At 36.4% G+C, this 25,437-nt stretch overlaps 1 protein-coding gene across 9 annotated transcripts in view; it reads left to right on the forward strand.

The window, feature by feature from the left end:
* The window catches only part of LAMA2 (laminin subunit alpha 2), a 608,480-nt gene that overhangs the window by 480,054 nt on the left and 102,989 nt on the right, over positions 1-25,437 (forward strand). For all 9 annotated transcript variants that reach the window (XM_059083775.2, XM_059083777.2, XM_059083778.2 and 6 more), the window contains 5 exons: positions 9,745-9,856; positions 14,972-15,134; positions 16,448-16,658; positions 23,511-23,627; positions 24,330-24,493. In XM_059083775.2, coding sequence (XP_058939758.1) covers positions 9,745-9,856; positions 14,972-15,134; positions 16,448-16,658; positions 23,511-23,627; positions 24,330-24,493 — 767 coding nt within the window. The remainder of the gene's footprint in view (positions 1-9,744; positions 9,857-14,971; positions 15,135-16,447; positions 16,659-23,510; positions 23,628-24,329; positions 24,494-25,437) is intronic.

Genomic DNA, 25,437 nt, shown 5'->3' on the forward strand with positions numbered 1-25,437 from the left:
ATGTTGAAATCCTAACCTCCAAGGTGATGATATTAGGAGGTGAGGCCTTTGGGAGGTGATTAGGTCATAAAGGCAGAGACTTCATGAATGGAATTAGTGCCCTTATAATAGGGACCCCAGAGAGATCCTTTGTCCCTTTTTGCCATGTAAGCACGAAGTGAAAAGACACTACCTATGAACCAGGAAGCAGGCCCTCAACAGACACCTGGGATGCCTGGGATGTGATTTTGTACTTCCCAACCTCCAGAACTGTGAGAAATAAATTCCTGTCATTTATCAGCCACCTAGTGTGTGGTATTTTGCTATAGCAGCCTGAATGAAATAAGACTTTTCTCATTTTTTAATCGAATTGTTTTTTAAATTATTATTAAGTGTTCTTTGTAACAGTTTTTTATTAGCTATGTCTTACAAATATTTTCCCCCAATCTGTGACTTGCCTTCTCATTCTCTTGACAGTGTCTGTCACAAGGCAGAGTGTTTAACTTAAATGAAGCCCAGCTTATCAATTATTCCTTTCATCAATTGCTTTGGTGTCGTTAACTAAAAAGTCATCACCATACCCAAAGTCATCTAGATTTTATACTATGTTATCTTAGAGTTTTAGAATTTGCATTTTATATTTAGGTCTAGTATCCAATTTGAGTTCATTCCAATACTATTTTTTAATAAACTTTTTTATTTTAAAATAGTTTTATATTTACAGAAAAGTTGTTGCAAAGATAGTACAGAGATTTCCCATATATTCCATACCCACTTTCCCCTACTGTTAATATCTTGGTATGATATATCTATCACAACAAATGCACTAATATTGATTATTATTATTATTAACTAAAGGCTCTGCTTTTTCTTCAGTTTTACTTAATGTCCTTTTATTGTTTCAGGATCCTATCCAGGATATTACCTTAAGTCATCATGTCTTCTTAGGCTATGGCTTGTAGAATGTGACAATTTCTTAGACTTCCCTTGTTTTTGATGATTTTGACAGTTTTGACAAGTTCATGTATTTTGTAGGATGTCCCTCAGTTGGGGTTTGCCTCATGTTTTTCTCATGATTAGAATAGACATATAGGTTTTTGTGGGGAAGACCACAGAGATAATGTATCATTTTATCACATCATATTAAGAACCCATGCAATCAATATGTCTTATTACTGTTGATGTGGATCTTGATCACCTGACTGAGGTAGCATTTGCCACATTTCTCCACTGGAAAATTACTCTTTTTCCCCCTTTCCACACTTCAATACCATTTTTATCTGCCCATTCTTCAGATTTTATAACATAAAAAGCCTAGAAATAAGACTTCTAAAAGTAAGTATCTCCTTGATAAAGTGAGGATGGGGAGGAAATAGAAATCCTCACTTATTTATTAACCTTGCCCCCACCAGAAACAGGACTGTCATGGAGACCTTCAATATTCAAGTCAAAATGATCAATTCTTTCTTTGCCTGTGGTCAATCAGCGTGATAATCAAAAGGTGTATTGATACACGTGGAATCCTAACTAGAGGACTAGATGACATAAATATCCACTAATATTGGCTGAGACCCCCAGTACCTTTATCTCACAGCCATGAATGATTCAGCAGTTGGGCCCAGAGTATAAGTGCAGGGGCCATGACTTCCTATTATCCATGGCTACATTAGAGGAGATAGTGCCTAAACTAGGAGTGCACATTAGACTTACGTGGTGCCCAGTCTCACCCCCAAAGGTCGTGACGTATTTGGTCTGAAGCACAGTATGAGCACTGGGACTTTCAAGAGCTTCCAGATGATTCTCTAATGTCAGCCTAGATTGAAAACTACGGTGAGCCTAGAGGTCCCCGGGGCTTCCAGCTCCCTTTCCTCTGGAAAGTGCTTTCACTGCTACCGCCAATCTTTCTGAGGATCCTTTTCTCTACTTTGTTAGCTGGCGAGTCACTTTATGACTAGTACATTCTTTATGTTTGTCAAAACATCTGGCGAGTCTGATCCTGCATAGCTGGTGTGAGCTGCCTTCTGTCCTGCAAGTGCTTGTATATTTTGTGCTTATCTTTTTCATGAAGCAATTTCGTTCTCTAATAGCACATGGTAAAGAGAATAATATTCCTCCCTCAGATTAACATTTTAAACATTTATTTTATATAATTTAATGTCAAATATTACATAAGCAAAATGTTGCATAATCATGTATCTTTTTCAATGTATTTTAATTTATTGTCATTCCATTTCCCCCTTGGAATATGTTTTTTGAATACGGCAATCATATGTTACATGTTCATACTGTCAGACACTATGATGAGTGTGGAACATTGAGATGTTTTTGATGACAACTCCATATACCTCTGTAGCTACTGTCCTTACCTCCGTCTTCCATTTCACAGCCAAATTTTTTCAAAGACTTGGTCTGCTTTCACTTCTCACTCCACTGTAGTCTAGATTTCCACTCCCAGCCTGCTACTAAAGCTATTTCAACAAGGTAATCAGTGACAAGCTGGTCACTAAATCCAGTGGAAACTTTATTTTACTTGAAATTCCTACAGCAGTTGCCACTTTTGACCCTATCTTCCTTAACATACTCTCCTCTCTGCTTTTATCTTAATTCTCAGACCTTTCATTTTCAAGCTCTTCCTTTGCCCATCCCTCAAAAGTCGATTTTCTTGGGGTCCAGTCCTCAGTCCACACCACTTCTCACTTTGTAAACCCTCTCTTTTGGCTTCGATCGCCACATATATGTTTATGATTAATAAGTCCATATTCTCAAGACAGACTTCATTCTCCTGTTTCAGTCCTATGTACCTATCAACTGGACATCTCAAATTAAACTCACCGTCTTCCTCTTAAAACCTATGCTTTCTTCTATTTAGAACACCTCAATGATTTATCCTCCAATATTTACCAGTCTCCCAAAATAGAACTGAATGGTTGCTCTTCATTCTACCCCAACCCAATTCAGAGGTCTTCTATTACCTCTCTTCCTAAGCGTTATCTAACTCCAAACAATTATTATTCCTATGGCAGAGTGAACTTTCTAAATCACAGATCTGATCACATCACTCTCCTCCTTCAAATTCTCCACTTTGTTCATTGACATGTGATGCTCTTTCCTCATGGTCTTAATTCCTCAGCCTCATCTCTTCCCCAACTCATGCTCTGGTTATCTGGACCCTGATGCATTGAACATATAAGCCAGAAACCTAGAAATCTTCTTTGATGCCACTTTCTTCCTTCTCATCCTCCCACTTATTTAACCCATTGCCAAATACAGTGGGTTCCACTTATGTGTATAGATCTCATCTTCACTACCCTACTCTCATCCAGCCCTTAGTTTGGGATTACCACATTAGCTTTCTAGCTAGTCCAGCTTTTATTCTTATTTTCCTTTGATTGTTCTCCAAGGTATAGCCAGAATGCACTTTTGCTATCCCAAATTTGAACATGGCACCCTAGTGCTTAAACTCGTCCCCCTGGCTTCTCATTGCTCTTCAGATAAAGGCCAAAGTCTCACTTTGGCCACATCTCACACCACTTTGACCCTGGCCATCTATACTCCAGCCATGGTATCCTTCAGTTACTTTGTCCCGCAGAGCCTTTCCGGACATGTTTTCTTTAGCCCTGAAGTAAATCACTTCCTCTTACATCTTGTTAACTTCTGTTAATTCCAATTCACTTTCTAAACCTCAGCTCCTCGAAGTCTACTGCAAGTCTTCTGTGATATTCCAGGTGTGATGTGATTCCTCTTATAATTGTGTTATACCACTGTGCTTTTTCTTCAGTTTGTGGTTATAACTTATTTTCATGATCATTAAACAAATACCTCTCTATCCCACCAGACTATAAACTCCAAAAGAGCAGGAAGTGTGGGGTTTTTCCCCCTTACCACAGTATCACCAGTGTCATGTATATAGTAGATGTTCAGTGAATATTTGTTTAATTAATTAATTAACTAATTGTGAATAATTTTTAAAATAGCAGAAAAATAAATGAAAGGTATAGAAACCCACAATAAGCATTAATTTTGAATTTCTCTAAAATGCACTAAAATCAGGTATATAATTATATTGAGTTGAATATTTTGCTTTCTTTGATAAACATCTCTTAACTGTTTATATTTCATAAGGGGTGAATGCAATGTAATAGACTGAACTATATAAAATATCAAAATTTAGCTTTATCTACCTTGTCTCTTACTGTATATTGAAAATCAAATTTAAATGAAGATGAGGCATTTCCAAAATGATGAAACTAGTTTTTAAATGATCTAAGTGCCTACTATATATATATAAACACACACACATATATATATTTACAGTGCCTTATTTATAGTTTTAAAATGTTTAAGTTGCCAACAATGTTTTTCATTTCTGCTGTTATATTTTAAAAGAGAGAGAATTTGTAGAGACGTGGATAGACCTAGAGACTGTCATACAGAGTGAAGTAAGTCAGAAAGAGAAAAACAAATATCATATATTAACGCATATATGTGGAACCTAGAAAAATGGTACAGATGAACTGGTTTTCAAGGCAGAAATAGACACACAGATGTAGAGAACAAACGTATGGACACCAAGGGGGGAAAGCGGTGGTGGTGGTGGTAGTGCAATGAATTGGGAGATTGGGATTGACATGTATACACTAATATGTATAGAATAGATAATAAGAAGTTGCTGTATAAAAAAATAAGTAAATAAATTTTTTTAAAAAGAGAGAGAGATAATGTATAACAAATCACATTTGTTTATTTGGAACTTTCAAAACTGACGCCTGAAATACTTAAGGAGAAATTTCACATAGAACTGACTTATTATCATTCCCCAGGGTCAGTTGATTATCTCTCTCTTTGTGTGCTGTCTGTCCTAGTAGCTTGTCCTAGTACTTCACTGACCCTTGGATATACAGAAGCAGTAGTGTTTGAAGGTGCCCCTAAAGAATACCATGTAAATGATTAGATCTCAAATTTAAACTTAGCAGAAAACCTCTGCAAATGCAAAGGTGGATGGCATCTAAGCAATGTTGTCTACTCAGTAGTTAGATTTGCTCCATTAGTGCTCCATTAGGTTTTAGTTTTAACATAAAGAAGGCGGAAAATGAAAGACACTAGTAATATCCAACCAAGAAAATTATGTGCAGATTTCAAGAGGCACAGTGAGAACTGCTTGAGCTAAAGTAAGAAAGTAACAGTTACATTGTTCAGAAGTAAATGAATGTGTGCCTAATGGTAATGCATGCTGCCTAGATATAAATACCTCCCCAAAAAACCCACAAAGAAAATAAAAGAAAAATAAAAGGGAAAAATACCTAGTTGAGTGAACTTGAAAGTAAAAAAAGATAATCAAAGGTAAGAGAGATACATGCAAAGCAGTGTGTGAGCTATCATTTACAAAGGAACACTGGAAATATGTAGAACAGAGGTAAGAGAAAGTAAAAATAACAAAATCTAAGATAGAGAATGAAAGGAAGATTGTACAACATATTAGGATAAATGAGAAGATATTTGTCAGATGCTCAAAGGACAAGATAATAGTTAGAAGGAAGCTGACTAAGGGATGGGGATGGCAATTTAATAAAATACAAGAAGAGCCAAACTGAATCAGGCAGACAGTTCCTATCATGTACTATTTAGCCTTCATCTGTAACATTATCAATAGCCTGTCCTGGATGAAACTGATTTTTGTAAATTTCACTTTTTACAATCTATCACCACTCCCCATAGGTGATAGTGTATTTGTAATTGCCATCCTTTATGGAGTCTCTCCTGGGTGATTTTGACAAGGTGACTCTTCAACTTCATTACTGTGTAATGAGACAGGATTTTTTTTTTTTTTTTTTTTTTTTTTACCGCACCACACGATCAAACCTGCACCCCCTGCATTGGAAGGCAGAGTCTTAACCACTGGACCACCAGGGACATGATTTATTTTTAATGTATCTATATGATGTTCTGATATGGATTTTTAAGGATATTTACTAAAACCTAAAGCTTATGCACTTAAAATACATAAAAGCTGGAGCCGTGTCCCTACTCCCACCCAGAATGCTTAACTTTTTCAAGTATCTTCCTAGTCCTCCTGAATGTTAGCCAAACATAAGTTAATGTTTAATACAGACAGCATACAAGGCTGTGAGACAGAAAATTTGTGTCTTGTCCCCTATTTCCTATATGTGTGAGTTCAGATAAGTCACTTAACCTCTTCATACCTTCATCCTCACCAGTGTGAAAATAGGGATCGTGCCCTCTATGTATCTCTAAAGGCAGGAAGAGTAAATGAAACACAAAGAGTATTGTCAGCCCTCTGAATACGCATATCAGTCTGGGGTACAACTGAGCCTGACTGTATAACCCGCCTCTTAGAGTGCTAATATCATAAGTCAATGCCTTTTGGTCCAGGAATCTCACATCTCCTCCTCTCCTGGAGTGCAGCCAAGAGAAGAAGCTCTTTTTGTCTGTGCAGAGGGAAGGCTATCTTCTCCCTTAGTAAGTACTGTGCTGGCCATAAAGATTTCTGCCCACCCCCGGCCCCTGCCTCCACTCACCCCCACCAGCGTGGTATTTGGTGTGCAATCACAGGCTAGTTTTGAGTTACCAGAAGGCCAGTGACTAGAATGCAGCATGGTTGGGACCAGAGGCGCTCAGGCCTGGCTCTCCTCCTAAGCACTCAGCTGTAGCCCTTCAGCAGCAGCTTCCTATAAGGCTGTGAAAAATGTCCAGAAAAAATGCCCAGCCATCCACATTCACTGGTAAGCAAAACACCAGGCGTATGGACAGTTTGAATGGTATCAGAAAGGCATATGGAAAGAGATATTTCTTTCTCCATCAGGCTTTAGAACTTCAAAGGGATAGTTTGTTTTATTATTATTACACCAGTCAATCACCCAACATCCTTGACCCCCTACAGTTTGCCAGACACTGTGCCTGGCACTCAGAGGAATAAAAAAGAGATAAGACATAACCCTGGCCCAAGGATTGCGATTCAATAGATATGATGAAACATCTAAAAAAATAATTACCCACAACAGTCATGAATAGTGGTAATGATAGTTGTTTTTGAAAATCTAGGACAGGAGTGTATGGGTCAAAATCACTGGGGATGGCTTCACAGAGAAGGTGAAGTTGGAAGCGAGTTATCTTGGGGGCTGGATTTATTTTGGATAATTGGAGAGGAGTTAGGGAGCAATAGTATGAACAAAGCTTTTTCTGGAAAGGTAGGCCATAAGTAGGCAATATGTAGGCAATAATGTTGACAAGATTAGTTAGGAAATTGTTTAGTCATATATTTAACAACATTCATTCAATATTTGCTGTAAGTGAGACATCATACTAGAAGCTGGATATAAAGTAATGAGCAAACAGACCAAGTTTTTGTCCTCTTAGAGCTTACCTTTTAGTCAGGTAGACGTTACATAGGTATGCCAACACGTAAATAGTAATTCTAAAATGCATGGAGCTATGAAGGAAATATTCTTCTGCAGGAAGTTGAGAAACCTAGATAGGTGCCCTGGGGATGGCCACACCAAGAAGAGATACTTATTCAACTGAAAGCTGATGGATGACAAGGATCCAGCTACTAAAGTGTTGAGCAGAAGCTCATTCCAGGCAAAGACAACAGAATATGAGAAGACCCTAAGAAGGGAAGAGATTGGCATATTACATATAAAAGGAAGCCAGGGAAGCTGATTGCATAGGGTCTTAATTATAACATTTTTGACTTATTTCTTATCATGGGTCATGTAGAATTCTTCACATCTTAATATTGGAGTACTCATATTATTGGTATAAGGGTGTTAACAATGACTCTTACACATTTTTGTATAAATGAATTTGATAAGTAGAAGTCAAGGCAATGAATATTATCTTGATCATCCAGAATTTTAAAAGGAGAGTGTATCAGTATACATTTATTTTCAAGAAATTAGACGCTTTCAGCATACAAGAGCTGGAAAGCTCGATGGTATGAGATTTATAGGAATTATTACCTTTTAGTTATGTAAATAAGATACTGATGAAGCAAGAAATAAATTTTAGTTCAAATTATAACGTATATTTTCTGTATAGTAAGTGATACTAGTGCTGGTGGTATATTAATTCTTAAGATATTGAAAGATGATAATAATGTAGATCAAATCCCTTATAGTATTCTGTGATATGTGAAAATAGTAGAGATATTATAGAACACAGTAAAATCCAGACTAGACAAACATCTAAAGCAGTTTAGATGACCAACATCTTAAGCAGCTGACCTTAGTAATTCAAAAGCAACATTTAAAAAATTATGTGAGCATACATTTGTGTGGTGTGTATGTGTAGAGTTTCTTGACCCTGGACCTCGAATTTAAAAGTGAAAATAATTCCAGTATTAATGTTTTGGAAGAGTTAATCCAGAGCATTCTAATATATTGATTAACACACACCAAATCATTTTGTATATATACTGAAACTATAAAGAGGATTTTTTAAAACTTCCATTGGATTCTTTTCCTTTCATTCTTTCATTTGTGGTGATAACATTTGAAGGTTGAGAAATTAGATGATAATGGTTGGACTTTATATTCTACCTTTTATTTAAAAGTGTGAAAACTTTCATGTATTAAACCTCTTATTGCCCCCTGGGATATCATAAAATGCACTGTAATTCCTGCAGCACCTCCTACCATGTTCTGTGCTGGCCAGACATTTAGTTCTATCTTAAGTTCTATTTAAAATCCATTTATGTATAAAACAATTTAGATTCTCTGGGCATGTCTAAAATGCAAGCACTCTGGTACAAGATTGTGGAGTATTAATACTCTGCCAGCTTGAACCTTTATTTAAATTGTATTGAGGCAGTTTGTGATTCTTTGATTCATTTTCTGTAGTTAGATTATCCCTATTTTTTTAGAAAAGAAAGTCATATTTATTAGCATATGCATACACATTAAAAAATGAAGTATAAACCTATTACAAGGTGCTCTAAGCCTTGTAGTATCTGAAACTTGTAATGTTACACATGCCATTTGATTATATATGGTACATCTTAACTATGAACACATTAAATGGATTCCATTCTGTCAAATGAGATTTTCAATGTGAATAAGGGTGAAACAATATGAGGACGTTCTTTGGGAAGTGGGGCTGTTGTAGAGTTCTGTTCTATTTTGTTGACAGTAATATATGGTCCTGTGTTTACTGCAATCGTTTTTGGTGATGTTATATGGGGAAAGTTAACGTTTATTCTTCTTTAACATTTTGCTAGATCTTTACAGTGTTATAAAACAAGCATTTATACTTAGTAGCTAAGCATTCCCTTTCTTTGTTTCTTTAATTAATGCATTGATCTAAACCGAACCTATAGGATCAAGCCGATTGAGAAAGGTTGTCTGTGCCTCTTTTGAGAGATCATTGCTACACTCCACACTTTTTCAGTAAATAACATGCAGACAAAACTGCAACATGTGCAGGCTGAAGAATCCATTAAAAACGTTTGGCAGTAGTACCTTAAAAATATTTCAAAAATAATTCTGCTTTATGGCTTCTACTGCCATTGCATACAATGAGGGTTTTAAAAAGACCAAATACAGCTCTCTGATTTCCATTTGACGGAAGAAGTAGTAAAGTTTAATTGTATATTTGAGCATGGGGCATCATTTCCAGTACATCTGATCAATAATTCATCAATTTCCTTTGGCTCAAAGTAATATTTGAAAGAATATGCAGCCGGTGAGAGCTTATCTAGCTGTAGCTTCATCATCTCTATTAATTATGCTTTTCCTGAATTTTGTTCATTAGGCTACCAAAGTGACAGCAGATGGCGAGCAAACTGGACAGGATGCAGAGAGGACCAACACGAGAGCAAACTCCTTAGGAGAATTCATTAAGGACCTGGCCCAGCATGCAGAAGGTATTAGAAAAGTCACAATTTAATCATTATTTCTCCTAACAGGAAAAGAAAAAAAGGATTGCACAGGACTGGAATTTCTCTAGTAAGAGATGACATTTCTAAATTTGAGGGTTGGATTTTTTAAAAGTTTTCTGATCAACATATTCAAGGACATTATCAACTGAGAATCTACAGCCTGCAGTGTTAAATTTGTGACAGAAGTCAGTGAATTAGGAATTATGAGTACAAAATAGCAGTAAATTGAATGCATTCCTTTATGAATGCTCTGATCCTTGAGGAATGGCTATTGTGATCAAATATGATTAAATTAGTTAATGGGCAACTTATCCTCTGCTATGGTGCTGTTTTTGTATTCAGAACTATTTAAAAGATCCTTGATTTAAAAAAAAAAAAAGTTAATTTTATCCTTCTGCTCAGTACCTTAAAGCAGCACTTTAATTTCTCAGAATGGCTTTTAAATACTTGGTACCAGTTTTTAATGAACATCTGTTGCTTGGGATTTGGATGTGCTACCTTACCAGAAGCTCTACTGCATTTAGTCCACAATTCTCAAGGAGTTAGTTCTTGGCATCTACCAATCTGATTTGACAATCAAAGTGGAAGCCATTTTTAGGCAAAAGCCCAGATTAAGAAACTCAAAGAAAACAGATAATGCAAGAAGAAAAAAAAAAACCTTAAAAAACAAAACAACAACAAAACATTAGTTCTTAAATATCTACTAATATATAATTAACATGCGTGCATGTTGAAAAAATATGAAAAATGTTTTATTTTTGCTTTAAAATTAAAACATTTTTATTGCTCTGTAATGTTATACATTTTAGATACTTTGCTTTCTAATATAGCCAAATAAATCAGAATGTGAGAACCTTCAAGGCATATCCTGACAGGTCAGTCTTCGGAATCACTGGCCAAGAAGAGAAAGAAACTTCCAAAGATTCCCCACAGCAAGAAACAACAGAGTTTTAATCTGAGGCATAATCTCAGGCAAGACATGTCAGGATCCGAAACAGAAGTTACTCCTACCAAAAAAATCTCAGTTAACTCGTTGTGGTTTCTCCTCTGCTAGATGAAGTTGTTGTCCTTTCCCTGTTTTTATTTTCCAGTAATGTTGTTTGAAAGTGTCCACTCTCCCTGCCTCCCGCCAAAAAAATCCCATTGCAGATAGAGCAGATTCACTCTACCTGGATCCCTGAAGACATTAGTCAGTACTCCAGGGACTTTCCTTTTCCTTCCAACTCAGTCTCAAACACTAACACCCAGCAGCCTATCCTAGGAACTAATCGTGATCATTTCAATCAAACGTTGCTACATAAGAATAAATCCTAATACACGTTTCCGATAGACTCCAGTACCGGCACTGCCTGCTTTATCTACATCTTTGAGCGTGCCACAACGGCACCAGCAGGGGGCAGAGTGGAGATGATATTTAACCCAGGCTTGGCTCACCATCTACAATCTGTCAATCAAAGAAAGGGGTTATGTCATCAAAGGTGTCTCCCATTTCCTACATTGTGCATCAGTCAGGTGGTCTGGCTGTGTCTGTCCAAATGGGGCACCTTTTTCTAATTCATGTGAAGTGCTGTGATCCTATACCCGAGGACAATATGAATACTACTCTCTTCTTCCAACAGGTACTAACGTAAATGATAACAAAAATGGTAACCACAGCTCTTTGTAAAAGAACTTTGACAGAATTAATCTAACTATTAAAATTTCATGAAAATTCAAATTTGAATATGCCAGAGTTAAATTGTAAAGGGTTTACATATATATAACAAGGCTTGGATGTCTACGGGATTTTTTTAAAAAAAGAAAACTCACTAAAAACTTTGAGTTATACAACATACCTATACTTTTTTTTCCCTCTCGAAACTATAATAACGGTGGATAATCATCAGTGTTTTTATTTTTATTAGTGGTAATAAATTGCTTTGGGAAAAGTGCATGTTTCAGCCTGGCATTTGTCTATTTCTGTTTACTTTTTAGATAGATGAAATACCTTACTCATAGTATATTCCATTATAAGTCATAGCCTCTATATAGAAATCAACTTCTATTAATCTAAGGCGTTCTTATCTCACTATAATTTTATAAAGTCTATTGTGCTATGACTCGTGATTCGATTATGAATAAACTATATTTTATTCCACAATTAGAATTAACGAGTGAATATATATTAACCCATTAGCATATGTTCTGATGTATAATAGGACTTAAGAAATGCTGGATACCCTTCTTTCCTGTTCTTCAGGTCACAATAGTATTAGTCATTCATGATAAATTTACCCATTATAGGCTATTTTTCTCAGATTCAGCATGAAAACCAGCTTTGCTTCTCCTGAGGAATTTATTTACTTAGTTTGTATGTTATAGATACTGTATACCTCTTAAAATACTCCTTTTTATCCTGATGCATTGGCTACTAAGATACTTAACACTAGATTTAGGATCCACTGCCCTGGACATTACAGCATGCCTTTCTGTCTAGTAACTCCTTGCCTGATTTACATTAATTTTTTAAATCTTTGCCCCATTTCCTTTTATGTTTATTTTATCTTGTTTTAAAGATATTTTAAAATGACTTTAAATTCCCTTTGTAATAAATTAGAAAGAAAAGATAACTAAATTTAAAAGATGTGTTTATGTTGCAAGTATTTTTAATACTGTTGAAAACATACTGAAGTGATAGTCTATTTGGAATAATAGACTACATAACACATTTATCTTTAGTTTAAAAGTACTCAGAGAAGTTCCAAATTCCATGTATAGAAGCAAAGGAGCAATCAGACCTCTTCTTTTAAAATAATGCTGCTTTCTTAATATAGCATCATTTTGCTAAAGCAGTTTTTGTGTACCCTAATAATTTCTTCTGGTTGCTTACATATTGCTTTAATTTAAAAGAAATAATGCAATCCATCTTTTCCTTTTCTCACTCCATCATTCTTTTTCCATCAAATTCTTCTCTGTAGAAATTTAGCTGTTAGATTAGACCACAAAAGAAATAGTGAGGCTGCATCTCACATTCCTTCCTTCCTCAATACTACCTAGGCCCAGGACCTAAATACCATCCATTTCCAAAAACGTCTTTAAGCAAAGTTCATTTATGTATTCATTTAATAATGAAAAAACATACAGCTTTGTCAGGTTGGAAAGTGGAGCTTATCCCTTTCATTAAAAAAAAAATGTGAAGACAAATGATGTCATTGATTACTTACATGCTACAATTGGTTAAAATCAACTGTGCAGATAGGCATGCACTCAGACCAAAGGATGGGGCTATATCATCAGTAGAGCCAAATCTACTACTACCTTTCTTGAAATCTAAAAAGTAGAAACCTTTTTACATTTAATCATCAACATTCTAGCATGGCTTCCCCATAGTCTGCTGGACCAAGGAGCTTCTCAATCAACAGTCCATGGTTCCCATGTTTCCTTAACAAGTATGACATGGCCTAGGTGATATCTTACTAATCATAGTGTTGGAATCTTAAGAAGGTTCTTTGGCATATGTCAAGAGATGACTATGAAGTAGTCAGCCAGAAAGTAGGCACCCTCACCTACTTCTAAGAATAGCACCTGAGCAATAATTTCTACCACAGGGCTAAGAATGGCCATATTTGTTCTTTAAAAGACCTGATTTAGATTGTTCTGCAGATTAAACTATGGTTATCAGAAATAACAGGTTGACTGCAGCAATTTTCTAACCAAAGACATTTATCATTTAGAAACAATTAGAAAGATGCATTTTGGAAAGGGTAGAATTAGAGATTGAAACTCAATTTCTTCTCCTAACCCAAGATTCTCAAACTCCAGGTGCATCAGAAGATCCTGGAGGGCTTGTTAAAAACACAAATTGCTGGTCCACACCCCAGGCTTTTTGACTCAATAGGTCTGTGATGGGACCTGAGAATATACATTTCTAACAAGTTCCCAGGTGATCTGATGTTGCTAATTTGAGGACCACATTTCAGAACCACTGTACTAACCCACCATGTCACATCCCCATGGCTGGTCTACTTTGCCTAACTATGTGCACTTTTTTCAGGAGCTCTGTTCATATGACCCTTGGAACAGCTCCCACCATTGTTAATCAGAAAAGTTTCTCCAAGAATAGAAATGAGTTTTGAAAATTCTTTAGGTCTTAAAGAGGTATTAGGATACAGCTTTGAATGGTAGAAAATGTCTCTTGGCCAACCCATAGCCTTTATTCTGGGGATTTTCATAGGTAATATTATATAATAGAAATAGTGTTCAGAAGACAAAAGAGTTCAGAAAAACACCTCTCTTCATCTTGCTAAATTAATGCGCCATACAACACACTTCAGGAAAAGTTGGTTTAAAACTAAGGTAGAACTGTGTACATGTTTCAGTTCACCAATTTTTCAAACTATTATTTGACATAGAATTCTTTTCTCAAATGAAATCTTGCCCAGAACACCAACCTATAAAACAGATTCTTGGCAGAATAGATATCATTTGTAGAATACCTGAAACGCCTGGAGAATCCTAAGATTCCAAAGAGCACAGTTTGAAAACCTATTTAGTGCATAATAAACACAGACTCTTAGGATGGCTGTTATTGCTGGAGGGTATCTGTGAGCCCTAATGCATAATGCCTGTCCGTAGATAGGGGCTCCTTTCCTAATTCCTTTACACAGATCAACACAGAACTGTGTGGAGGTACAAGGGCAGGTTCGTTTTGAGAGATCTCATCGCTGATAGTGTTTCTATACTCAGGGTTTTCAAATTGAATATGATTGTGTCTTATCAGCATTGCAGACCTTGCATTTTCAGCTTCCAAGTGTTATGCTACATGTCTCATTTTTTACCTCTTACCTGAAGAAGTTTTGAGCTATTTGTTTACTTTATTTCTTCCTTTTGAGGTAGAAACACTGTGTTTTAATTACTGTGTCCCCCTAAAAGCAATATAATATGAAGAAATATGTCACATTTCCTTGTTTGTTATGGATTGTTATAGCAACTGCCTCTCTGTTTCCCAGCAGGAACACCCATGACAAACAACATTTCTCTTGGAGATGGTGGAGAAGAGCAGATGCTGGGTGCCATTTTTGCATGTTTACTAATTTGCAAAATTTGTTTTACCCCCTGCAGCTGTAAGTGAAAAAGCTGTAAAACTAAATGAAACTCTGGGAATTCAAGACAAGGCCTTTGAGGGAAACTTGCAAGAGCTTCAGAATGAAGTTGATAAGATGATGACAGAACTGAGGAGGAAAAATCTAGACACACAAAAGGAAGTTGCTGAAGATGAGTTGGTGTGAGTAGAAGCTCCATTACTTTTTCATTTGATAAACTGAGCTTTCCAAATTGTTGTTTAGAGATTTCTAAATTTTCCATCACATATCAGTAGGAGATACTTTGTTCTTTATTTATTTTTCATCTACTTAGTTATAATTTGTCTTGCTCTAAAACGGATCAAAGGCATGTTTATACCTATATATAAATAATCAAGTAAATGATCTTTTTTGGTGCTGTCCCTTCTGCAATTAGGCTAATGGTCTTGCTTTATTAATTTCCATTACTAGGGCCTTTAAAACTATTAATTGTTTTTGTTTTAATAAAAATATCTTTGGATAAATAAAGTTATGAATTTAACAGGCCATCCTATACATTTTGTCATCTTAGGAAATACTGAATAGAAGAATTGTCAAATAATACATGCCTAATACTATGAAATAAAGTTTGGGAATTTGAGGTTGTGACTAATGATAGTGATTTTACTAATGCCAGTGAATTCCTGTGACCGTACACTCAATAAAAAAATACATTTTTACATTCATAGTCAGCTAACTTCAAAGTGATGATGTTATTAATAATCAAATAGTATATGCTAAATCAGCAACATTAGCAACGCCTGAGAACTTGTTAGACATACAAATTATCAAACCCCACCCTAGACCTACTGAATCAGAAACTTTTGGGATGGGGCCCAGCAATCTGTTTTGACAAGTTATTCAGGGAATTATGATGCCTTTTAGTTTGAGAACTACTGTTCTTCAAATATTTAGCCTTCCTTAAAGGGCTCAGATATTATCACTTTAGGAAAACCATTAAGTTGAATCCAGGAAACTCCCAGAACACTCAGTTCAAAGGAAAAGAAAAGTAGGTCAAAATTATATCATACTAGCATGTCAACAGCATGGCGCTATATTCACAGTTTTTAACCAAACATATCAATATTCATATCTTATATTCAAAGTAACAGAGAAAATATCTCATGGTTAATCAGGTAGATTTTATTTTTGGTGTGTGAAGTAAATCATAAAACTGATTTCATCAGCCAGGTTATGCGAATAACATGAGATCCTTTCCAAATGAAAATGTTATATTACTAATCAATTTAAAATGTGTGGATTTTTTTGTTCTTTAGTTTTAATTATAAATGCTCTTGCCACTTTTCAGCTATCAGTTTTCAACTTGGTTTAGCACACAGTCAATCTGCCTTAAATATTGTTTTTAATTTTTCCATACTTTTAATGTTAGCATTTCTTTGTAACACTGTTTAATACCAATAAACCCTGAGGCCGTGGCAAGGGCTTATTGTCTCTTATTGGGCTGGGGTGTTTATAGAGCTGCAGAAGGCCTTCTGAAGAAAGTGAAGAAACTGTTTGGAGAACCCCGAGGCAAAAATGAAGAAATGGAGAAGGATCTCCGGGAGAAACTGGCAGACTACAAAAGCAATGTTGATGATGCTTGGGACCTGTTGAGAGAAGCCACAGATAAAATCAAAGAAGCTAATCTCTTATCTGTAGAAAACCAGAAAAACATGACTGCTTTGGAGGTGAGTCCTAGAGGCTCTTTCACCTGAATCTGGGAGCACAGGGTGGGAGCAAATTTGACCATGGCGGAGTAAGTCAAGTTGATGCAAGTTGATGCACACGCACGAAATCAAGTGTGGCAACTCTGAAAGGAGACTTCTAAGAAGCAGAACAGGGAATGATCCTTCTTTTTGTTTTTTAATGAATGATCATTGCCCATATAATCAAATAAAATTTAGATAACTTAAACTATTTAAGATTTTTAAGGGAAGAATGGTACAGTGGAATGAGATCTTTACTGGGAGTCAGGGGTCCTTGGTCTTAACAACAACTGTGCCACTAACTAGAAGTACTAGTGTGAGCAAGTCAGTTAAAGTCTCAAAGCATCAGTCTCTCAACTATACAATGAGTGCATTATACTAGGGCATATCTAGAGTTTCTTCAAATACTAATACCATATGATTGTAAAGTCCACCGAACCTGATCCACAAACCATGGTTTCGACATCCGGCTGCCATAAATCACAGAAGTGCCAAGGATTTTCTAATGGAATTGGGGCACAGAAGAAACAGCTCACTGAGAGACAAGAGCCTGGGAAAATTTTGGTTCTCTTCTTCTTTGCAACATGTTCTATGAAAATGATATTTTACAACGGACTAACATGAGCAGATCAAGTCTGAGTTATTTTTGTCTCCTTTTCCTTAGACAAGAGATAGTTCTCTCCTCAAGAAATGATAGGCAGCTTCTGCCTTTTTTAGAGTGTTAATGAAGCTAAAACTAAAACAGATCCTTCCATCCATTCCTTCCTTTCTCCCTTCCTTCCTACTTCCCTTCTTTCCTTCTCTCCCTCTCTTTCTCTCTCTCGTTTCTTTCTTAATATTTAACATGGCAAACTGATCGCTTTTCCCTACAGTGAATTCAGCACATATGATGGCACAAACCTGTATTTAGCATTTAAAAAAAAAACAAAAAACAAAAACTTCCTCACCAGAAACAAACTTACCTTTGTTCTTTTCAAAGTATTTGACCCCAACAGATCTGAAAACAGCGGCAGACCTTTATCTCTTCTAATATAAAATTTTACCTGCAACTATAACTGAACACTCTCTGGCATATATTATGCTCTCAAAACTGTTCATGGAATGAGAGTTGAATAAAAAGAATCTGGATTTTTTTATCCATTCATTTCTTTCCATTTTCCTTTGGATTAAGAAGTAAAAGGATGAATTAATTTTTTAAAAGAATTGTTTTCTGGATCCCTCTCCTGGGACTTAGCCTTGTCATTTTGATAGAGGATTGAGAAGACTCACTGATGTATCTAATCTTAACCAATTTGGGATCTACGGACATGCTGGCAATATTAAAGAAAAAGCACTGTCTTGTTAGGCAGGATGCTAGGCTGCCTTCATATCACAGCCTCCCGCATGATTCACCTTGCTCAGTGATACACCAGTGGTGTAACTTACCCGGAGGTGCACCACTCCATTTTATGGCAACAGTTTAAGAAATTAAAATTACCTGTGTGGAAAGTATAATAAGCATCTGGGCAGTATTTCAAGAAGAGTTGTAGTGGCACAGTAAATGGTGCTTTTTAGCTATTCCTTCATTTTAGTGACGTTTAAAACCAAGAGCCATCATTCTTGGGTACCCCTAGAGAAGCCTGGAGCTTATGTAGTCAGTATTAAAGTGTAAGTTGTCCTTCTTGTATTTTCATTTTACACGTGATGCTTAACTAAAGGCTTGTTTAAAACTTACTAGAATAAATAGATAAACTGAGTAAATTAATATGAATAAGGCAGAGCTTATTTAAGGTTGCTTGCCAAGGCTGATGCTATACTGGCCAATAAAGCATCACCTGTTTAGAGTTTGCTAAACAGATGCATCCCCTGGGCTCCCACCCAGAATCTGAGGTAGCTGGTCTGGGGTGTGGTCCAGGGTCCATATTCTAAAACATCCCCTGGGTTAATCTGATGTACATATAGATTTTAAAAGAACTGATATGGTGTATCCATTTGATTGAGTAATTAGTTGTGCTTTAAATAAATGACTTCATTGAGCCTGTGCCCACAAAATGGTGATATAATTAAGACCCAACACATTTTTTTTAATTTAAGGAAGTAAGCATGTAATTTTTATTATTCAAAACATTTATCAAGCCCCTACTAAGTTCAGGAAATGTACTAAACAAAACCTGAGTATATCAAACACTGGTCCTCATGTGTGGTTCTTGGAACAGCAGAATTAGCATCACCTAGACACTTGTTAATAATGCAAATTCTCAGGTTCCCCCCAAACCTATCCACTCAGAAACTGGGAGTAGAGCCCAGCAACCTGTGTTTTTAAAATCCTACCCATGATTCAGATGCAGCCTTAAGCTTTAAAGACACTGATATCGATACAAAAACTAAGACACCACCTCTGATGACTTCAGGTGACTTGTATTTAGTGGGAGGCTCACACAAGTAAACTAGTCTGTACACTACAGGAGTTATCATGGAGGTATGCAAAGGAAGGGCATCGAAATCACCCCTGGATTTAGGAAGGGCTTCATAGAGGACTTGACACGTATGCTAAGTCCTGAAGGGTGAGCTCTAATGAGTCAAAGTAGAAGAGGAAGAACATTCCAGAAATAGGAAAACAAAACATGCAAACATATAGGCATTTTGGAGAAATGTCAGTGATTTGATAGGATTGGAATAAAGACTGCCTGTGAACCAGTGAGAGGTTAGAAAGCCAACGAAGACAGAGAGGGTCCAGACCTTGAGTTATAAGAGAATTGCATTCTGAGAACTAAGCTGAGGAATTTGGTTTTATCCTGAAATCTATCAGAAGCAATTGAAATATTGGAGTCATGGATTAAAATTATATTTGGGGGACTTTCTGAGTGGTTCATGTAAACTGGAGGATTGGTTTTGTATTGGAAAATAGTGTGATATAAGGCTAGGAAAGTAGGCAGGAGTAATATGCAAATGTCTGTTAGACACCTACTATTATCGAGATGCTGTTTGTGACCAGGGTGTTAGAGGCTGAATAGGAATGATTTCTGGCCTCAGAGAAGTTACGATTTCCTGAAACTTCAGGCATTTTAACCTTTCATTATATGTAACACTGTGATTAATATGGGCTGGGAGAATCAAACACCCAAATGACGACATCATAGAAGTTGATAGAAATGACGGAGCAGCATTAGCAGAAACACAGAGCTCTGAAAGTGTGATATTAGGGAATGTCGAACAGAGCAGTGACACTTGTTCGTAATCTATGTACGTCTGTAGCAGAAGATGGCTCTGAACATGGGCCTTTGGAACCAGATCACAGAAGGCTTTGAATGCTACTTTCTAGAACAGGACAGGGTTAGAATGCCATTTCCAGCAATGGAGAAAAGGCAGAGGAAACTATGGGCTGAGGGGCAAAGAGAAGATGAGCAATTCAGTTAAGCAAAGTAACGTGCTTTGAGCAGTCTGTCCCCAAATTTACCATTATGACCTTGAACAGGAAGGAGTTGGAAGAAAGGGAAGAATGAGTTGCTAGATAAAGATAGACAGGAAGGTAACTTTTGTAAGTTCTTAATCCACCACCCAGCAACCCCCCTCAGCAAAAACAAAACAAAACAAAACAGGTGTTAAACTTACAAAGCTCTGGAATGAATTAAGATCTAATTAGAAGTTAAAAGTAGAAATACAACAACTTTGGTGTCTAATCAGAATCACTTAACAATTATGCTTGTGGTATACACTTGGAGAATAATTCTGTCTAAACATGAGTCCCCCTTTTGCTCCTCAAATCTCAAAGCTTCCTATCTTTAAGTATTTTATATCCTACCTCCTTCTCTATCCATTCCCTGTCTTTATTTATTTTTATAGCACTCATCATTAAAAATATACATTAATATATTCATTCAATTTTTTTTCCCTCCAGAAAGCCATGAGAAACATGTCTTTTGGCCCACTGTATCTCCAGGGCAGAGAATAGTACGTGGCACAAAGACAGAACAGAAATGTTCTTTCTCAGTGAAGAAAGTACTATAAAGCAAACACAAATAAATGTTATATCGATGCTTTTATCAATATTTAGGGGCTCCAAATCTTCATCTTTCCTTGGTTCAAAGCTAGATTTCATTAGTGTCTAATCTGAAACTATCCACCACTGAAATCTCTTTAATCCCTAGATCATTTCTGCTTCAGTGTGATTTTAAAAAAGCACATTTTGATCTTTGCATAACAATGGGTTCCTTAAAGTGACTCAAAGAGAGCTTTTATAAAGATTCTAACTCACTGCTTAATTGAAACCAAAATGAATGTAGGTTTTCACCTCACATATAGGTAGAAATATTATCCCTCCTATTGATACAGCATTTTGTTACCTTGATTCATAAATACAAGCAAGCCATGCTAAAGAAAGTTTCTTGAATGTCTGTCCAGGGTCAATTTTAAATCAGTTCATACAAAAGCTAAGGGCTAAAGTTGATAGTTATATAAGAGTGTCAGACCTTTGGAAAATAAGATATGCCTTATAGCCAGGAATATCAGGACTACCTCTACATTTGCTGTTCGTGAAAGGAGAATGAAATTTCTCTGATTTAGCCAGGCATGGGAGTAGTTGAATGAACCAAGAGTCACCAGTGCAAACAGAACTATTTATTGAGGAAACTCTTCTAGGTACTGGAGATAAAGTGATACAAAGACTGTTTTATGGAATTTATATTATAGTGAGAAAGATAGTCACTAAACCAATAAATAAGAATATAATATGGCCATAACGTCTGGAGCATGGGCTAATATGCATAATAAGTGACTTGTTCTCAGTATATTGCCTGATGAATTAAATGTTATCCTTCATCCACTAGGTCCAGCTCAATGGGCTGTACATTTCCTCTCCTCCCTATGCATGCATCTTGTGATGAAGTGGTGTCTGATTATCATTAAATAACCTGTGCTTTTAGCAACTCTTAGAAGAAGCAATCAAGATCGTTCAGTCTATACAAAAAATAAAATCGTATTATCTATGTTTCTATAATCGATGGCCACCCTATAAAATATAATTCAGATAAATGAGTTCTAGGGAAAAGAAAATAAGGTAATTATAATAGTTAACAATTCTGTAGTCACTGTGTGCCAGGCTGTGTTCTAAACCAATTTCTCTCAAATTTTATTGTGTATGTCAATCACTTAGGGTTCTTGTTAAATGCAGATTCTGAGTTGGTAGTTCCCCAAAAGGCATTGAGATTTTGCATTTCTAAGAAGCTTCCCAGTGATGCCAATGCTGCTGGTCAATGGGCCATATTTTGAGTATTGAGGGAATAAGCATTTTACATGAAGCTAAATGGAGGAGGAAACAAGGCAAGGAACTGGGGAAGGGCACATGGTGAAGCCAACTGCAACTGTAAAGGCTCAGAGGCAGGAATAAGATGTGTGTACTGGCAGCAGATTGAAGTGGTTGGTGAAGAGGTGGGGAAAGTAGGGTTTGAAATAAGCACTATCCAGTGCAAATAAGAAGTGTGATTTACACAATTGGAAAGTCAGTGCTTTCACAGCTCAGGACCGAAGCTCTATCGTTAGGTAGACTGGGATTCACATCTTAACTACTGTACTGTGTGACCTTGGGTAAATCACTTAACTTGGTCAATTTTCTATTCATTTAAAAGGTGATAAACACAGGACATGTGTTAGTATAGAATTAAATGAGAAAAGCTTATAAACTACCTGGCACATACTGAAATCTAAATGAATATATAAACTAGCATTGTTATTTATATAAAAAGCGTAAATGGCAAAGGCTTAAAATTATAATTGATGCAGTTAAATCCACAGGTAAAAAGGTGATTGAAAGAATGAGTCAGAAATAGAAAGAAAAAAAAAGGCAAAGTTATGTTCCAAACGGAGAAATAACACTATATCTTTCTCATTGATTTTACTCTTCCAGACTAGGAATGAGTTTCATGTGGTTTGAGACAAGCTATCAGTTTCAAAGAAAAATTAGACTCTGCTCTCTTTTTTATGGAACAGTCCATTAAGTGTATTCTTCCATGTGAGAGTTTCTCTTTTTTTTTGAAAAGTACTTTCCCTAAGTTTCCTTTGAAATCCCACTTCTGGGCTTCCCTGGTGGCACAGTGGTTAAGAATCCGCCTGCCAAGGCAGGCGACATGGGTTCAAGCTCTGGTCCGGGAAGCTCCCACATGCCACAGAGCAACTAAGCTCGTGCACCACAACTACTGAAGCCTGCTCGCCTAGAGCCCACGCTCTGCAACAAGAGAAGCCACAGCAACGAGAAGCCCGCGCACCGCAAGGAAGAGTAGCCCCCGCTCTCTGCAACTAGAGAAAGCCTGTGCGTAGCAACGAAGACCCAATGCAGCCAAAAATAAAATTAATTAATTTTAAAAAATAACAAATAAAAAAAATAAAATCCCACATCTTCCAATTTTTACAGAACTCCCATAGAATAAATCTGCTTACATTTATGCTCACAAAACATTCATTTGGACATAGATTCTGGAATTTAATGTCTCGTTCCAATGTAATTCAGTGTACTACCACATGCTCAGCAATGCATATTCAGTACTCACATTTCAGTTAAAATGGATGTCCATCTCACTTTAAAAATATTTTTTAATTCCTCAGCTACCATCACATAACTTTTCTTCTCTTGCATGACTTTCTCACAATAGGAGGAAGAAAGTACCTGTACAGGTATTTAAATAAAGTAACTCTTGGAGGGCTGGCTGGGTAGTCTATGTCACTCTGATGTAGTCTCACAGTCAACATGCCATATCTTTTTTGCAAAGCCTTGTTTAGACAGCTTAGGAAAGTCAGGAATACAGGGCTGGATAGGGTTTTCCCCAAAGGGCATTTTGATGTTTTGTTTCTACTGTCCTACAGAAAAAGAAGGAGGCTATTGAAAGTGGCAAACGACAAACTGAGGACACTTTAAAAGAAGGCACTGACATACTTGATGAAGCCAAGCGTCTTGCAGATGAAATCAACTCAGTCATAGACGTGAGTATTTGGTGAAACCCAAAGCTAAAAGAAAGATGATAATGACGCAAGCTCTCATAAATGGGAATCAGTGAGAAATCTCAGTAGTATAAGCAAATACTGTTATTTTCTTGTGGGTATAAAGTTGTTTTTGCCTTATTCTATTGTGACCGTGCTCACCCATTGGTAACAATTAGAACTTCACATTATTCTCTCAGTAGACATGAATGTCTGGTGAGGGCACTCACACACTCACACCAACCTGTATTTTTTTCACAGTGATGAAGGGCATTTATTGTTCCTAGGATGGCACTTAAAATCTGCTTCAATATTCACAGGATATTAGTTAAAAGAGAAATGTAAAGCTACAAACAGACTTTTAACATACTGTCTAATGCAGTAGATACTGATACATGGTGATGCATGGTAATAGAAATGCAAATAGTGTAAAAGATCCTAATGACTATCATTTATGCATTTAGACCTACAAAGTAGCATTTATTTAAAAAGATTGTCAGGTTCTTCTTGGTATAAATTGCCTTCATATATTTCCTAATCTCTATTAAATAATAGCTTTTATTTTCTATTCTTTTTTGCTAGGTTAGTAAATTTGAAGTTTCATAAAAACCTAAGCGTGTATAATTAGATCTCCACGAGATATTAGTAAATGGGAGGAGGCTTGGATTCACTTACTTAAAATGCCTTCTTTTCTCTACATATCAGTATGTTGAAGACATTCAAACTAAATTGCCACCCCTGGCTGAGGATCTGAAAGGTAAAATAGATGACCTCTCCCAAGAAATAAAGGACAGGAAGCTTGCTGAGAAGGTGTCCCAGGCTGAGAGCCATGCGGCTCAGTTAAACGATTCATCCGCTGTCCTTGATAGGTATGTCATTTGTTGTTGGAAATGTCTATGTATCTTGACACTTGTCCAAAAGTTTGGACTAGCAGAAATGGTAGAGAGTTGCTTTCAAATCTTGATTTTTGTAGTTATGCACATACGAGCTACATGGCCTTTCTGTGGGAAAGCCTAATTAGAAGGGTCTGGGCAAAGCTCTTCTGGAGCAGCATCAAAAGTCTGAGTTAAAAGTAGATTCAAATATGGCATGGTGGGGAGTGAACATTGCCTTAGGCTACACTTAGAAAAAAATATTTTCTTTTCTTTATTGGAGAGCACAGCGGTTTCCTTATTAGCATTTTAAATAATAATGTATAAACACGCATTCTGCTTCAAATTTCAGTTTTATATTTTTAATGAAAGCAAACTATTTATTGTGAAAATGGTAGCTTTTGAAAATGTGGCTCCATACATAGCCTTTAAGTCTTGTTTTTTTCTTTCAAATTCCATGGAGACACTACATATTGCCCTGTGAAATAACAGCTCATTAGAACTGGGATTCTTATACGGGTCAATGAGGGAGGGGCAACTGGTGAGGTGTGTTTGACTAGTAAACAGCCTTCTAGGTATAACTGGTGTGCTTCCCCTACGATTTCGGGGTTGTCATAACAAAATAGGTGTATTAGCCCCAAGAATAATTTTCCTAAATGAATCTGTATTTAATATACTCCATGTGTAAGGTTCTGTTTCAATACTTAAAACTCTTGATACAAAGGAAAATATTAATGTTTGAAGACCCTGGGAAAAAATTCACATACAATTCATTTTATAACAATTTTACAACATTTTTTAACATTTTGCTAATTTATCTGAAGGATGGTAAATGGAGCAGTAAGCTAGAAGTCAACAGAGGCAGGCTTCAAGTCCTTAATTAGCTAATTAGTGACATGTTGGTCATGTGACCTGAGACAAGCAATTTAACCGAGACTCAT

Source organism: Kogia breviceps, chromosome 13 (assembly GCF_026419965.1).
Source record: "Kogia breviceps isolate mKogBre1 chromosome 13, mKogBre1 haplotype 1, whole genome shotgun sequence".
In the NCBI taxonomy this organism is placed as follows: Eukaryota; Metazoa; Chordata; class Mammalia; order Artiodactyla; family Physeteridae; genus Kogia; species Kogia breviceps.